We start from the raw sequence: 17598 nt of genomic DNA, 5'->3' as shown, positions 1-17598 counted from the left end.
ATAAGGAAAAAAAAAAAAAAAAAAAAAAAGTTGTAGGAGGGAACCCATCGGTCGAGGGGAGATTAATGGTGCACATTCTTTATCTGAAAGGAAATCTTAGAGATTGTACAGCTTGGAGGGAATGCAAATAGGTACAAACACACCAGCATAGATAAAAGGTTTAAAATCTTTTGTAGGAACCATGGGGATACGACGGTAGAGAGCTGTGCAGAGCTGGAACATTTCCAAGGTGCAGAGCAAATTCTGTTGGGAATCAAATTTTATGGGTCTTAAACATCATTGTGACCAGCTTATATGAACAATGACTCTCCTTTTCCTCTTTGAAACACACACACTGCTTGTCATGTTTGCAAAATAAGACCCTTATGTGATTTCAATAATTCCATTAACTAGGTTAGTCGAGACTATTAAACTACATTGCCACGGTGATAATGAACTTGTGCACAAATTGCGCTATTCCAAACTACAAGCTACGCTCTCCTACAGATACAGAAAGAAGATAACCAGGTAGGAAAAATGCATTCTGTTGGACCTGAAAATTCCAGAAAATGATGTTGAATCATTAAACTATTGAAACATAGGGCAGAGTTTTCTGTTAGAAGAAAAAAAAAAAAAAAGAAAAAGAAAAAAAGACATGTTCAGAATAAAAGCAGAGGTTGGTGAACAATACAGAGCGTGCATGAAAGAAGCAAGGACGAGAGGGAGAGAGAGCAACTGGAGCCCAAACAGAGTGAAACTGGGATTTCATCCTGCCTGTGATCTAGAAATCTAACCTGTCAACCAGTAGGAGGACATTTACAGGCCATTTGGTCTGTTTGAAGCCAGGGAGGAGGGTGCGGGTGAATTTCGGCATGCCAGGTTGTGGGCAAACCATACATTTTACTGACAGCTTGATGCTGACTCTCCCTTCCACCGATCTTAATTATAGCAGAGTAGTATGGTAGTGTTTTGCAGATTGCAATTTGATGCACCCAACCATGCACTTGCTCAAATAACAAATATAATTTGAAGCATTTCCATTTCCTTTAGCGAAAAGGACACTTTGTGACATCAAAATCAGCCACCCAAAAGAACCCTTCATAAGTGGAGAAAAATGAGAGCATTTCAACATAAAACACTGCTAAAACTGGAAAGAGGGGAAGAATGGACAAGTGATGTTATAAAACGGAGTGAAGCAGTTTACAGCCTATTTTTGGCAATGCACTGTTTTCTATTTCATATTACTCCTTTTAATCCAAACAGACTGACTTGGTCTTTGTTGCCATTCCTGTTATTGGCAAGAAGGGAATGCCAAAGAGAAAACAGACTTTGAAAATAAAAATAAAAAAATAAATAGCTTGTACTTGACTGACTGATCCTTTGATTTGCACTAAATTAATTATGCATGAAAATGGCACAAAACCGTTAAAAAAGTTAGTATATCTTAAAACGATCCAAGAAAAAAAAAAATTACAGCAGGTTTTTTAGAGATCTCTGTAAGATGTGAGCAGCACCATCGTTCGTCAAAAGCTGCTCCTCCTGTGTGTCACACGGGGAGCTGGCACAGAGCAGTCTGCAACTGACTGGCTGTGTATCAGCAGGCAGGTATGCAGCATTTTCATTACAGCAACCCCTTGCAAGATAAGTTAGAACTTGCACACAACTAAGAGCTTTGCTCAGGCAAAGGAAATTCCACCTGCTCTCGAGCGCCCTGATAGAACGCGAACACGAGGGTGAACGGTTCCGAGCTACAGCTGCAGCTTCCAAGCAGAAACCCAAATGTGAGCACACACACGCCACCCCAATGAGCAAACACCATGGTCTGGTCCATACACGTAAATACACAGTCTGCTCTCCAGGCCTTCTTCTCCGTTTGATTTAGTTTACACAGTCAGGGGTGGACTTAATGCCTCACTATTGTGTTCCTTCGTGTCCTAGTCAGAGTCTCCAAACTGGGACAAGACTGTTTTTGCAACCAGAACAAGTAAAAAAGGTAGTTAGCTGAGTAGTTAGTGGAGACTACCCATGTAACTTAAAAGGGAACATCAGCTGTTAATCTGAATTAAATTCTATGTAATGAAAATAATAAGAATGTATATTCATTCACTTAAAAAAAAAAAAAAGTTTCATTTGTAATCTGTTTTATGGGTTGTTTTTGTCAATATTAACCAATGAAAGTCAAGTGAATTTCATAATAAACTTAATAACCACAGTGTATTTTGCATGCTCATTTGTGCTAGCAGCCACAGTCACTGTTTAGTTGTTTACTCTGCCTGTGTGTGTTTCTAAATGTGCCTGTGTGTGTGTGTTTCTAAATGTGCCTGTGTATGTGTTTCTAAATGTGCCTATGTGAACAAGAAGCCAAGGGAGAATATATATAATTCTCACCTAACTATTATCTATATCTACTTTTATTCTACTATTTTTTTTTTTTTTTGTAATTTCTAGCCTCAAATATAAATTCACTTTCATTAAATACAATACATAGAAGAATACAAAGAAGAAAACACTTGCTAACAATATCTTTTATGTGGGGATCAATTCTTGAAATGAAACGTCAGGACGGTGCGCATCAGTATCGATCAGCCCTACTTAAATATTGAAATACCTAGAGAGAAAATTCTGAGACAAGTAGTGGAGAAAAAAGAAAAAAGAAAAAAGATTCATTTCAAACTCTTGGACTCTCCATGAACTTCACAAAACCAATCAAATCAGGCAATAAAATGATAGAAATTTGGGCAGGTTCAGTCATTCTGCTAAATCCAAATGGTTTATACAGATGCAGAGAGGTGGCCATTTGTTAATCAGCGTAGAGACCCGATGAAAGCCTTGATCTCTCCGCGTTTTAAAAGTTGGGTTCGAGGCTGTGTCTTTATCCAATTAACCTTCTATGGAAAAACCGCCCTTCCATTTCCTGTGTTTTATTCAATCAAACCAGAGCTTTGTTTGAAAGGTCATGTTTGTTCCTCTTGCAGTTTACTAAAGTTGCTGGATGCAATAGCTTTATTTTGCACAAGCTGATGACCTCAAGGAACTGCTGGCGAATTTGAACGTCGTAAAAATAGTCACGTACACATCACGCTTGGTTTTAAATACACTGTGTGCAAGTTGATGGATTTCACCGGAACTCCCTGAGCCCTAAATGTCTGGGGCGCATTATAACAAGTATTGTACTAAGAGAGCAAATACATTACACTGTTTTTGTCAAATGGGGCTTTCTATTATGTGGTAGGGGACACACCAGAGGAGCCCAAGAAGCAAAAAGAGCATCTAAATGGAATTGCTTTTATAAATCAGTGTCACATTATGCATTCAGTACACTGACTATAAAGCCCCTCTACAGTATACAAGTCGAAAGTTTATGAATCTTTTGGGAACCAGCTTGCAGCATTCTCTCTTGTTAGATACACCATCCAGGCTGTTCTTTGATACGAGTCCAGATTTAAATATTAAGATAAGTTCTTTGAAGGTACACCCACATAGAAGAATACTAGGGTGGGACAAAGATAACAAGGTACATTATATGTATAAGTACTGTGACGAGGCTCAGCAGAAATCCATCAAAGAGGCAGAATGTCTTAAACTCTTACAGGCAGACAGTGTTAGAGCTGTTTTTTGCGGATTTATTGATTTCATATTTATTGATCAAATCTGATCATTTTTCCGAGCTGATATAAATTCTTCTTAACTTTTTTGGATTTATCATTGCATCTATAATCTATTGTGAATAATGATCAGCTAGATATGATAGAAGAACAGGGCATCAGTACAGACTCAGACCTCAAGTTAGACTAGACATGTTTTTGTCTTTTTGCTTTTAAGGAAAAATAAAATTTGCCAAATGAAAGCAACAGAATCATCGACTTATGTCGCGTCTTGGCTGTGCAGTCATGAAGCGGAGCCCTGTTAAGGGGACACAGATTAAAAGAATGAAAAATTGTAGGTTGCCTTTAATTTTTGATGCTAATGTTTAAATAAATGCAAGCTACTGCTTTCAGGTTACATGAAAAGAGGCATGCAGTACCAGTGAGAGTCCTTGGGCTTGTCACTAATCCTCTCCTCCAAAAGCTTTGAAAGCCATAGTGGAGGTCCTATATGAAAAGCTAATGGCTAAAATGGCTGTCAGGTTGGTTAACAGCAGGTGTATACACTAGAGAGCTTAAGTATTCGATGACCTGCCTTCTCAGCTCAGATTTCTAAATATCAGAATTGGCCATTATGCTTCATAGAGCTCCGGCAATTATATGTATAAGCAGACGACCTAACTTGTTTGATACGTAAGTAAACAGAGCTCACACCTCATGTTTATGTATAAGGACGGATAAACACTTTATCAGGATCTTACGATTTATCCTGTTACAGTAAATCACCAAAAAGATTGCATCTTAGCTGACTCATTTTAAACATACAATATCTGATAAACAAACAAAAAAGAAAGACAAAACCAAGAGCTATTGAATTTGCCATACACTCATTTGCCAAATATTATCTTTGATCTTCTTTGCCAATTAATAAAACAGGAAAACACGTATACATGTTGTTGCTTTGCATAAATGAGAGGGGGGAAAAAAAGCCAAGTAAAGCTGAGCTTGTGCATTCATTAGAGGTATTTACATAAACTTCTTTGTTCATTCCGTCAAAGATAACTACAATGCGCCTCTCAGCAATGATGGTAATGATCAAATGATTATCTCGAGATCAAAGCTGTCCAGCCCCTGCTACGAGGCAGGAGCAGAGACACTGGCGCTAAGACAAAGCATTTTCAAAGTAAAGTTCCTGCAATGAGGACACAACCAGCACGGGTCACTGACCACAATTCATTCAACCTTTCAAAGCCATCACTTAGGTCTGTCACCATTAAGCTGAATGAGCATGATTCTTCAATCTCTGCTTGTCGAATGAGTTTCACAGTAGGTGAGGTAATACAGCCTGGCAATATGCCGTTTGTTTTCTTAAGAACAGTTTCCTGTTTCTTCTATATATACACATACACACACACAGACACACAGACAGACACACACACACACACACACACCAATCAAACCAGCATTTAGCATATTTAGACCAGAAGCAGACATGGTGCTGTAAACAATCATGAAAATGCTCATTATGACATACAGGGGCCAGATGAATGAAAATCCGTGCGGATTCAAGCCTGAACCCCTGGCTGCACAAAGGACAAAATGTGCCGATGTAGTCCTTGTATCAAACTCTAAAAAAAAAAAAAAAAAAGGACCATAGCCATGGTTTTGTTTCTTTTATTCCTATAAAAAGCTTGAGTTCCATTGCCTGAATTATCCATAAATAGATGTGGAAGTGCTTGTTAATGAAAACAACAAAGAAAACTTGCAATTTCACTGTGAATAAGTGAGTGGCGAGACAAAACAAAGGCAGATGCTTCCGTACAGGTGTCACAGATGAGTCTGACACTGATGTGAATTATACGCTTTTGCAGCCACCAGATTTCAGACCAATTTAACACCTATGAGAGATTTTGGACTGACCTGTTAAACAGAACTCTGTTCGGAAGAATAGTGTTTATTGCTGAAGTAGAGAATCAGAGACTTTTTTAATTTGTCATACATCTTGTGTCGCATTGACACAATTTGTCAACAACATCAGAGCAAGCACTCTTATATACAACCATTAAACTATGTGTTTAACACCCAGGGTTATCAATCCTTTACACATTCACATCCTCCTTCACATCATCACTAGTGGTATCTCAATTATCATGAACCTCAAACATATCAAATTATTAAAGGTCCCATATTGTATAAAGTGAGACTTCCATGTATTTTCTAATTATAAAATAGGTCTTGGTTCTATATTAATACTGTGAAAGTATCAAAGTGCTCACTCCAGAAAGGAATACACACAGGAATACAAAACGAGCTGTCAGGACTTCTGTAACTTTGCGATGTCATAACAAAGCAGTCACCACCCCCAGCTATGCCCCAATGTCCCAGCCTCGCAGTATTTGGTTTCTCAGAGTGTGGCCCTGAAATCCGCTACATTTTTTTTATTTAATCACTCAGAAAACATTGAGCCAATCAGATGAGAGGCTTAGAGCCTCTCTTCTGATTGGCTTACTGACCTGGTGTTACTAGAGCTCCAGAGAGAAGCCTGACAGAGGAGATCTAAAACTACATTGAGATGGTTTTTGGTTCTTAAAACAACAAATACATCTACTTATAGATATCAAAACTTCAAATAAAACTTAGATGAAGTGTAAAATATGGGACCTTTAAAAAGCTTATAATGGATTGCCATGTTATAATAGACTTAAAGACTAAAGAGCACACAGAATAATGTATATTAGATTAGGTCCTTCATTTCCACTTCCCCATATTACACTTGCATCACGCTAGTCCACCTTGTGTATACACGGTCTAGGTATTTAAAAAACGCACACGTTCATAAATACAAATGAATGTGTAGGAAATGCAATGTTTTTGTGTGTTAGGTCATGGTGCGGTCAGCATCAGAATTCACACTACAAATGAGACTGCATGTAGGAGGGCATTCATCTTAAAAAGACAGCCTCCTATAGGTGTATTATAGGAGGTCAAATGATGATAAATAGACCATTTAATGTCCTGCACAAGCTCCACCATGGATCCCCTTTGCTATGGTCTCTTAACACCCTCAGTATATCAGTAGGACGAGCTTGTTTATAGTACTCCAAACTAAACTGCAAAAAGTCCTTACGAAATCTCATGCAACAGCAAAACCCACACCTCCATCTCGATTCCACACCATGTAATCACTCCCACCTCTCCTGTTGACCTCTGCCCCCTCTTCATTGCTTGTCCTGCAGTGCTAAGCTCAGCCCCTGACATAAGATTGAGACGTGGTGCAGAGAGTACATGTTCAGTGCCACAGGGAACACAGTGCTCCAGTACAGGCATTCTTTTTTTTCACTTTACCACAGTCGCTTTTAATCTCCCATCTCTAAGCAAGCAGGGTTTGCTGTAACTCCTGTTTAGAAAGATACAGCGGGGCAGAGAGGGGAGACGGAGAGAGAGAGAGAAAAAAGGCTGGTTGACACAGCAACGCTCGATAAGATGAAAATGTTATAAATAAAAGACCAAGATGTTGAAAATGAACAGCGTAAAGATTTAGTCCAATAGGATGGGCAAAGCCGATAAAGGACAGGGAGACATTTGGATGTCTGCATTAAGTGCCTGAAGGTTTTCAAAAAGGTGAACTCCTAATGAGGTGTTTACCGAGTCAGCCATGTTGCTAAACGTATCGATTTCCACCCAGTCCCACATCACTTAAAATGAGCAAAGAAAATTATCTTGTGTGACAAAGCGTAGCAGCAGAGAATTCTCTCCCTAGAATTTCTAAGTATGATGCTACAAACTTTACATTACCAGCACATTTTGCACAAACTAAAACCACATGGGAAAACCACCCTATTTTTAAAGTGAAAGCCCTGAAGCTGAAAACTTAAACGCTTAATTCTTCAAATGTGGTTTAAATGCAAAACCTTCTCCCAACACACACCCACACAATAAACAATAAAAACATGTCAGCAAATCCAATGCACAACGTTTAACCGAGGGGCGAGGCTGTCCGCTTATTTAATACATTGATATCTCTCACAGTTTTCTTTATTATTATCTTTTAAACACATAAGGGAAAGAATATGAAAACCAAACAGGAAAAGGAGTGGGGTGGGGGTGTGGGTGGGGTGTGTGCTCTGGGCACTTCCTCTGCGCTGCCCTTTCTGCTCATCCATTCTCCATGACACTTGTGGTAATAAATCAAAGCTGAGCAGGCAGGCCACAGTGGGAAGGGTACTTGCTGCCCCCCCCCCCCCCTTTCCTTCCCTAACCTCTGACGTCTGTTCAACAAAACAATCAGACATCTGAAGCTACCGCAGAAACAGACTATGCTCATTATGGTTTGGATGGCATTTGGCTAATAAGGTATGCCCCAGCATTTTCAAATCTCTGTGGCGTTATTGCGCTACTCTTTAAAAAAAAAAAACAAAAAAAAAAAAACAGTAAGTGAATTTAGTTATGAAAGTAGAGAAATACAGCTGATAGTTGGCAGAGAAAGAATTTAATGCATGGTTTGCACCTTCACAGGTCAGTCAAGTGTAGCACAGCGGTAAACACTGACTGATGAGGCAACGGTCGGTGGTATACGTTCCAGCAGAAGTGCTGAGCGCGTATGGAAAGAAGTAATGAACATGTTGCTAATCTGTTTCTGAAATAAAAAATGGCAGTTAAGTTATTTTAAGCAGGAAAAAGGTCAAAAGCAAGCAGGTGCCTCAAGTGTAATGAGACACTGAGTATTATGAGCAAATTAAGCTTCTGATGTATTTATTCTCTGGAATCAGAGTCAGTGTGAGAATCCCAGATGTAGTTTTACTCAAGAGTCAAAGATCTTTTCCACTAATTTTCTGTTCTTTAGACCAAGTTACATTATTGTAGGCGGCATTCGCTGTGTTGTTAGAGCTGCCTGTCTGTTTTGTCACTTTAACTGATGTAAGCAACTTTCTGGAAGCTTCAGAACTTTAAAAGAACAGAATAGAGTGTTTGCCTTAATCCAATATGGTCTACACACTATACAGTTCTATATTTTAATACCCACTAAGTTATAGAAAATGAAAAATAGAATAAATAAAAAAAATTACAACACCCAAGCCTAAGCCTTTCTAATGTGTGTGTGTGTGTGTGTGTGTGTGTGTGTGTGTGTGTGTGTGTGTGTATCTGCTTGGGTTTTTGGTACAGCTTAAGCCTTTGTAGCATCTTGGAGCATCAAAATGCACAATTTTAATAGGAAAGAAAATGATGGGACAGAATATTGATGCAACAAATGCAGTTCTGGTAATAAAAATTCACTGTCTATGTAATTCAGTTTGTTCATTTTGTTCTACTAAATCAACAACACTGTGTATTTTTATGACGACGGGTAAACCATTTCATTTCACAAGCATAACTCTCCTAATACCTCCATCGAGCAAAAAAAAAAAAAAAAAAGCTGTGAAGATGACCTAATGCATTCTGATGTTGAATACTGAACACAACTTGAAACGCAAGTGACATCCAAATGTCTGACTCGGACACCGGTGTCAGGATCTCAACACATCTACAGCTACATGAGGGTTTTTCATGACACACACCCAGCAGGTGTCTGACAATACCAGCACGCCATGAAAAGAATTACGCACTGATACAAAAATAGAGAAGCATTTTGCTCGTTTTGGAGTGTTGCACCAGTTCCTATGGCAGACAGCACATAGCAAATGAAAATCCGTAGACTTATGAAGGGTTTGACAAAATAAAAGACATAAACATTAAGACAACAGAGCGAAGCATCAGACCTTTACAGGGGAACATAAGGAAGGGAACATGTGTCGCTGGTGTTTTTCTTGATGGTATGAATTTTTATGTCATGAATTCCAGTTTTGTACTAAGAATACGATGATTTGTTGTGGATACTACTAGACTGAAGAGGTTATTCAATTTCACTGTGTGGTCAGTAGCATGAGTGAACACGCTTGTAATTCTGTCAAGGAGTGGATAGATGCATTGTCTGTAGTAAAACACATTTTTCAACATACTGTCATCACTGTCAGGCTGTTTTCAAAGCCTCACGGCCAATGTAGATAGGACAATTTTCATTTTCCTTTAGCCTGATAGTGTTTCATAATTCTTGAGATCATTTTCAACAATTCCTCATATTAACTCGTGTCCTAGAAGAACACAGTTCTACACACATGCCATGCCTTCAATGTGTATTACAAACATGGGACTACTAAAGCCCTTTCTCTCCTCCTCCCTCCACAGTATGCAGTCATGCACTGGAAGGGTGAAGCAGCAAATTTGCTAGCTGGCTGACTGGGAGGACAGAGAGGCCTTTCTCACCAGTCAACGGCTGTCCTTAATGAGAATAGAAAGTGATTTACTAGCTTAATGCTCCGGCCCTCAGCCCGCCTTTGCTTCACGCAGCCAGTTTAGTCGGCACTCTCCATACAGAGAATGAAATTGAGACCAGGGGAAGAAAAAAAGATCTGAAAAAAAAGAGGAAAAAAGTAAAAGAAAAAAAGATAGCAAGCCTGAGTCCAAAAACTGAGTGAGGTAATGAGACAGTCTCATGGATTCTCTCCATACCCCCATCACTGACCTCCAACAAGTCTTGCATCTTTGTATTCGCCATATAACAGGTTTTCTCTGATGCTGAGCCAATAGTCACCCTGAACTGATTGGGAACTGGAAAAAATACAGCATTTTGCAATTCTAGTCCAAACAAAACGATATGCCATGGCCTCTCTCTGCACTTCTAACCAACACACAAACACACACATACACACATACACAGAAAACAGTTCCTCGGTTCACACACCAAAGGGGCAAACATAAAAACATCCATTTCTCACGTGACTCAGTGACATAAATGTAAAATAAGGAGAAAGCAAGGTAAACAAGTTCCCCTCATGCGTGGTCTCCTCCTCTTCCAAATGTACTTTAGCTTGGTGTGAGGCAGAGGCACTCTCTCGCTATCGCGTCCTCTATGATTATCCAATCAGTGATGCTATTCCCAATAGCAGACTGTTGTGCTGTTATGATTCACTCAGTTATTGAGGCATGTGTGACTAAACACAAATAAAAAATAAAATAAAAAAAACAGGTGGGGGAAGTGGGCAGGTTTCCTTAAAAACCTGCCACGGCCAAATGTTGACAGTGATGCAAATTCTAGCCGAGGATTTTATTCAGTCAAACTTATACCAGCAGCGATGCATGTGTGGTATGAATAAAATACCAATTTCATGTGTATTTGCAGGGCCAAATTGCATTCCTTGATTGGAGCACCCTACTTAGGGTGTGCATGAAATTTAAAATCATAATCATATTAAACCAAAAAATGGGAAAGCCAGACAGAGAAAGAGAGAGAGAGAAAGAGAGAAAGAGGGAGAGAGGAGGTAAGGAACGGGTGAGAGAAATGTCACTTATACAAGAGTGGTACTTAGTTTGTTTTCCTCACACAAGCAGCACTGCTTTAAGTAAAAAATAGGGGTGAATGAGATCCTGTATTATCGTTTCACCTGGATTGCTGGTCGCATGCCGGCTACACAACATCAGAGTTACAAAGGGAGGCAAAAACAGGTGAAGGAAAACAGGACAGGTGATTCAAACAACAAGGAGGACGTGTATAGACGCGTGATTGGTGGAATGTAGCTCAGGGTGCACACAGTCTACCAGTGTGCATGGTCCCTATGCGCACAAATGCGCTGCTAGGTTGATTGGCTATCATCATGGAGGGGGGAAAACACATAACCACAGCAGTTCTTACCGAGTGTGAAGTAGGGGAGAGCTGTGTTGTCAAGATCATCCATTACGGAAATTCGCCCAGGTAGGTCTGTTCTAACGAATAATAGGAGTCGGGATTCCCCCCCTCCTCCTCCTCCAGTTCCTCCTCCTCCTCCTCCTCCAGTTCCTCCTCCAGTTCCTCCTCCACCAGCACCACCTGCTCCAGCAGCAGCAGCCCCACCACCACCACCACCACCTCCTCCTCCTCCTCCGACCACGTTCCCCGAGGCTCCGCCGGTGAAGCTGAACTCGTTCTCCCGGAGTACGGGCAGGGTAGAGACGGTGACGGTTTTCACCTCACATGGCGTCTCCGCGTCGCTCTCTTTGTCCCGCTCTTCGTCAGGCGAAGTCGCCCCTCTGTTCCCCTGGACTGACAAGGTCCCCGTTAGTAAGAGCCCCGCGAGAAGGACGCGGAGGTGCAGCAGTGATATCCTCGCCATCCCTCTCCTTGTGTGTGGTTCCCTCGCTTTGAGTGGGGCTCATAAGCTGTCCGTTCACTTATAGTACAGTCGCTGCAAAGGAGTCGCGTCCGTCCAGGAGGCGGCAGCACAGGTGTAGTGAGAATGACATCTCTCGGCTCCGCACACACTTCCATCTGCGTTCACACTGTGGGACAACAAATCACTTAAACATGGACAAGCACGTGTCCTTTTTAAAGACACATATGAGGTGGAGTCAGCGTGTTAAGTCATTCTGTTTCCTTTTTCTTGGTATTCATTTATCAATCGAATCTCCATCTGAAATGATTATTCGCAATGGTAGACACATTCTGAAAGAGTGAGAATAACAATCAGATGTATTCAATCATTTGGATATTTTTTTTTTCATTTTTTTGTATTAAATTAGTCAATTTGTCAATAAATAAATGTATATGTAAGAGTGTTGCCACTTATATTCCTTAGTTTTTGTTTTGTTTTTTCCAGATAACTTGTGTCTTTCTGAGGTTTATTCTTGGCATTAAACAAAAGTTGTTAGCAATTTCACCACAAGGTCAATTTAGTAGCTCTTCTGGAGCTTTCAATCATATCACATGATCAGTAGTGGAAGAAGTTTTCAGGTCTTTGACTTACAGCTAAAAACCAAAAAAACAGCTAATTATGCACAAAGGCTAATTTCAACAACAATGTATTTTATTATTGCATTAGGCTATACTAGTTGAAAAATTTTGCAGCAGGTGTAGGTGGGGCTTATTTTAACTAGGGCTACTTTATATACTGCTGGGTAGTTTAATGCATAATGATACATCATAATTGATTTGTTCAATACATTTAGCATTCATAATCTAAACATGAAAATAACGTGTAACTAAAGCTTTCAAATAAATGTAGTGGCATAAGAAAAATGGCATCCAAAATGCAGTGGAGTTGAAGTGTAATGTAGCATGAAGTACATGTACGAAATTGTACGTTGGTGCATTATTGAGGAAATGTACTTTCCACCACTGCACGGATGTAGTTCAACTGTTCATATTTCCACATTTTTTCTGTGCACTTCAAGGACTTCTTTTCCATGTTGGCTTCAAACTGAAGGTTTTAATTTCATTTTAAGACCCTGAATACAGTAGCTGAAAAAATATAAAATACATTAGTTACTTCTCTTCGTTTAAACACACTGCAGACAATAAGTGCAGCAGACAGCCTAAGGCACTGCCCATGATTCCTCAGTAAAACACATGGATCAATTTTTAACACTCAGTATTGTCTTTAGATATGGATATTTTCTCAAAAAGAACTAATGAAAAGGTAGAAAAAAAAAAATCAAACACAAAAACACTACGGGTGATTCCACCCATAATTAATAAATGAAGCCCCAGGTCTTCAACATACAATGAACTAAAAGACTCAGCAGCAGGTGCTTAGCAAATGAGTTTCAGTCATTCATACACCCACTGTCAACTCACTCACTGTTAAAACAGGTCGTTTGGAGCTTGGGCATGAAGGGAAATTTAGTCTACTACTTCAACTGAAAGTGCAGTCTCACCTGAAAGATCCCTGTTCAAACTAAAGTACATTCACCCCACCCTGAAATATATATCACAGCGGCTGACTGCACCAAGAAATGAAATGAGCAAATTTTCAGAGAAAAATCACAAAGTGGTCTGCAAAGAAGTAAAATAGTTACAAAATACAAACAATTATGAAAAAGAATCCAAATTGAATAATATAAATAAGTTACATTGATAAAGTTTAAAACAGAACAATAAATATGTAGAGCTAATTACAGGCTGTCTGCACAATTTATTCTTCACTTATTAGTATTTCACAACCTAATGGATGAGGCAGGTTGGTCCAAAGCATTAGCCCCACAGACACCTTGATCCAAGGCCTCAGAGTCAAGCTAGTGTGTTAATGCAATACATTCATTTATTTACTTCAGAAAAAAATTAAAATAAAATTAATTCGAGAGATAATCTGCTTCCTTATGCTCTGTCACTACAGTTGAAACAGTTAAATATATACTGTGTCCCAATTCCATACAAGCTACAAGTATTACACTGATTTAAAAATCAGTGGACAAGTGTTACATAGTATGTTGTATTTGTCCACTGATTGATATTGTTTTAAGAATTATAACAGCAGAATTGCGTCCTTCCTGGCTGTACTAACAGGAAAGGATACCAGTCATGCACCAAAAGTCATCAATCATGTAGTGACTTTGGAACAGAGGTGTCAAATTAAGCCCGATAAAGAGAATACAAAATGATCCACCAAATAAGCTGTCTCTTTTCTATGAACAACTTTTCCATCTTTCCAACATTTCCTTTGTGTACAGTATTGTGGGGCAGGAGTGTCCATAAACATGCACAAAGAGAAAAAAAAAAAAATGAATGCAAATTTTGTACATATTTTTGTGAATAGTTATTATTTGTCACTTTTCCTTTGTAAACATACTGCTCACTTCAAACATGCTTAGAATGAATATGGAAAAGGGCCACGGTGCCGGCGTCTCTCTCTTTCTCTCTCCATGGTGCTGAAATATTCAAACACACACATTCTCTTCTCTGTGTTTTTTCCATGGTGCTGAAACAGGGTCTGTCCCAGTACCTGCACTTACAGTCTTGAGTGCTTATAAGTGCACATTCACAAGCTACCTGGAAGTTAGGCATATGTGTGTTCCTTCTGAAAAAAGACTAGTTCACGTCCTTTTCCAGCATATAAACCATGTCCCTTTCATGTTTGCCATGGATACTGTGCAATCATTTACTTGAGTCGATGTGGCAGCTGAGCAGACTCAAATGTGTATACTCATAAGCCCCTGCCACAAGTGCAAAGCCTGCATTTATACTTTGCCTGCTTGGTAGCTCTCATCAAGCTAGTGTCTGACCAAAAGTTTTTGTGACAAGCCTTTTTTTTTTTTTTTTTTTTTTTTTTTTTTTTTTTATCAAATTCCATTACCAAGGGCATATTTTGTGCTACACACACTTCTGTTATAATTTCTTTATCACCACCACAGACACAGTACATTCTAGTATCTGTGTGGTTTTCTCTATAGCTGCCCTGCAGAATCCCCATCATAGGGTTTCTGTCAGAGAATGCATCAAATTCAATGATCCATTGATTCTCATTTACAACCCTTAGTAACTTTATTATCTCCTTATATGAAAGGCGGGAAGAAGTTGCATCAATCTCACATATTCTAAAAGAAGTATTGACAGAGATTAAGTAGAGGGACCAACTTATATAGCACCTTGTTTGCAGATATATTTCTCCAATCACATACTCTTCCCATTGCACCCTTTTAATTAAACGCACAATCATGGCTCTAAACATTTCTACTCTAAACTGGCCAGTCCAAAGTCACCAGTGGAAATCAGAGTCATTTTATCATTTGGGGTTTATAGTCTTTAGTTTCTTATAGGGAAAACTGAAAGCGATCCTATTTATCTTGCTAATGACACCTAATTTATGCATGGAGTTTGAAGTTAATAGGTATCCGTAAATCACAGTTTAAGTTCTGTGACTCCAGTGTTTAATCCATACTTTGAAGAGCTAGCATCAAAGTGAACTCATCTAAGTCACTGCCACATCCACCGCTCCTACAGTAATTCACATTTAGGCAATGTCTCCCTTTTCCATTCTGTGTTAATTTGACATTTTAGTCAGTCTGTCATAATGATTTCCTGATAGAATAGTTGGCTACAAAGATTAGCCTAAAGGGCAAATCTGACAAGCTTTTGCTGTCCTCCTAGAGAAAGTGCTGACACCGTGGAGAGCTCTAGTGTGGGCCCACTGAGCATATGCCATAGTTTTGCAGACATGACCTCTTTGCTGATAGATTTCATTGAACACTGTCTGTCTTTAATGGGCAAACAGTACCAAGACATCAGATAGGATTGATTGATGTTGGTGTGTTCAGCGAGGTGGTGGAGAGCTGCAAGTAGCAACTCAAACAAGGGGATGGAAGGGAAAACTGCATTGTTATTAGCTGATGGAGAGCTTTTAAACAGTCTGTGGTTGGTTATATGAGATTTATTGCTCAGGAAATTGCTTCGACCTGAACGCCGTGGCAGCCGATGACTCTCTCAAAATTAAATTTGATAGACAACAAGCTAACGTACACTGCACCTAGACAGAGATGGTTAAACAGATTTTTGTAGCGTAATGAGCGAAGGACCTGACCTTTTCCCTCTCCGCTTCTTTCAGCAAGACTGTAGAGCATTGTCTGATGTCAGCAAATGACTGAAAATTCGGCCTTCTGCTCTTTCCTTCAGTTGTTAGGTGTTAATACTAGACTTAAGATTACGACTGTTTACCAAGCCCTAGCCTTAAAGTTATATCACCAAAAAGGCAAATTTCGATTAATAAAGAAAATAAATACTTCTTTTTATTATTTGTTATTTGCTCTCTGATCCATTATTAAAAAACAACCATTGAATAAGCTCCAGATCTTTAAGTGAACCTGTGCAAAGGCCGGCTGTAGAAGATCAGTCTGCAAATGTGCATAAGTGAGTGGGTGTTAAAGAAACTAACTGTTCAATGACCTATGCAACACCCAGCACAGTTTTTTTCTAATGTCTTCTATGTATGCAAGTTAGAAGGCTATGGTTGCTACAGGAGTAGCATGAATCTTGTGAATGTGGGATTTAAACTATTTATTCTCAGGTGGGTGTGATTGGGAAGTCAACATGACATTTAAAGATTGAGCACATAATGAAATTTCAAATGTGAATACATTATGACTGAACCCGACCTTTTAGTTCTCAGTTGTGATGCAGCTAAAAAAATTAAAAAAAAGTCATTTATTTGTCAATCTAAATCGAACATGCTACATCAAAACATTTTGAGGCAGAGTTTTAAAACAAAGTTAAGAAGAATCTGCAGCCATGCTAACTGCTAACAGCTCTGTGAGGCTTAGGCACAGCTGTGCAAAGAGCTAAATCTCAGCATGCTAAAATATTTAATGTTTACATTTACTCATTCGGTAGATACTTTTATCCAAAGCCTTTTATCCATAATGACCATCTCAGTTTAGCATGTTGGCATGCTAACATTTCCTGGTTTGCAGTAAACAAACTATGGAAATGTGACACCCTCATATGCACCAGTCTAATTGTTTATGAGATATTTATAAAAATAAAATTAAAAAAATGTAAAGGAAAAGTCAGGGGCTCACCTAAAGAGATTGGGTTCATTTTCCAGAACCTATGAATGTTTGTACTATATATCATGGCAATTCATGACATGTAGTTGAGATATTTCACTCTGGACCAAAGAGGTACACTGAGTGACGATCTACTGACAGACCCCTGGTACATTTCCATCCACAGAGCCATGCCACTTGCAGGACTAAAAAAAAAAAAAAAAAACCCTATACATATTACTTGCTCCTGCAGTTTGTATAGAAACAGTCCCAAGAGCTGTGCTGTGCTGGCAGTGTTTTCCTGTGCTATCTTTGTTAATTGATTAGTTGAAGTTATCTGGAGACTGCCCCAGTTCTGCAGGTGTAAACAAAGAGCTCCTCAATTAGAAACTGGGTTACACCTGGAGGACAAACACACGACCACACAAACCCACAAAACACACATAAGCACACAGCAAACATCATCTCCCAAATTGGTTTAGTGGGTGCTGAGAACTCATTCCAGCAAAATGTGTACGGCAGGGTACTGATAAGTCCTTTTAGCTCTAAGTACTGAAACTTGAAATCTGTTCCCCAAATTTGTCAAATGATGTAACACATGTGGGGGTTGGACCATGACAAATTTTATCGTTCTTCAAAATGGCTTCCATCAGCACTGGTACGTTTTATGAAAGATAAGTATGTTGGGATGTAATTATGAGTGTTTCAGTAT

At 39.2% G+C, this 17598-nt stretch overlaps 1 protein-coding gene across 1 annotated transcript in view; it reads right to left on the bottom strand.

Annotated features, from left to right (window-relative positions):
• Nucleotides 1-11863, bottom strand: part of astn2 (astrotactin 2) — a 253457-nt gene extending 241594 nt beyond the window's left edge. Inside the window, exon 1 of the mRNA XM_023419585.2 lies at nt 11290-11863. Coding sequence (XP_023275353.1) covers nt 11290-11746 — 457 coding nt within the window. The 5' untranslated portion in view covers nt 11747-11863. The remainder of the gene's footprint in view (nt 1-11289) is intronic.
• Between the last annotated feature and the right edge of the window lie 5735 nt (nt 11864-17598).

The sequence above is a fragment of the Seriola lalandi genome, unplaced genomic scaffold (genome assembly GCF_002814215.2).
Source record: "Seriola lalandi dorsalis isolate HSWRI2012SDOR001 ecotype SW California unplaced genomic scaffold, Sedor1 jcf7180002054606, whole genome shotgun sequence".
In the NCBI taxonomy this organism is placed as follows: Eukaryota; Metazoa; Chordata; class Actinopteri; order Carangiformes; family Carangidae; genus Seriola; species Seriola lalandi.
This window is presented reverse-complemented; position numbering and strand designations above follow the sequence as displayed.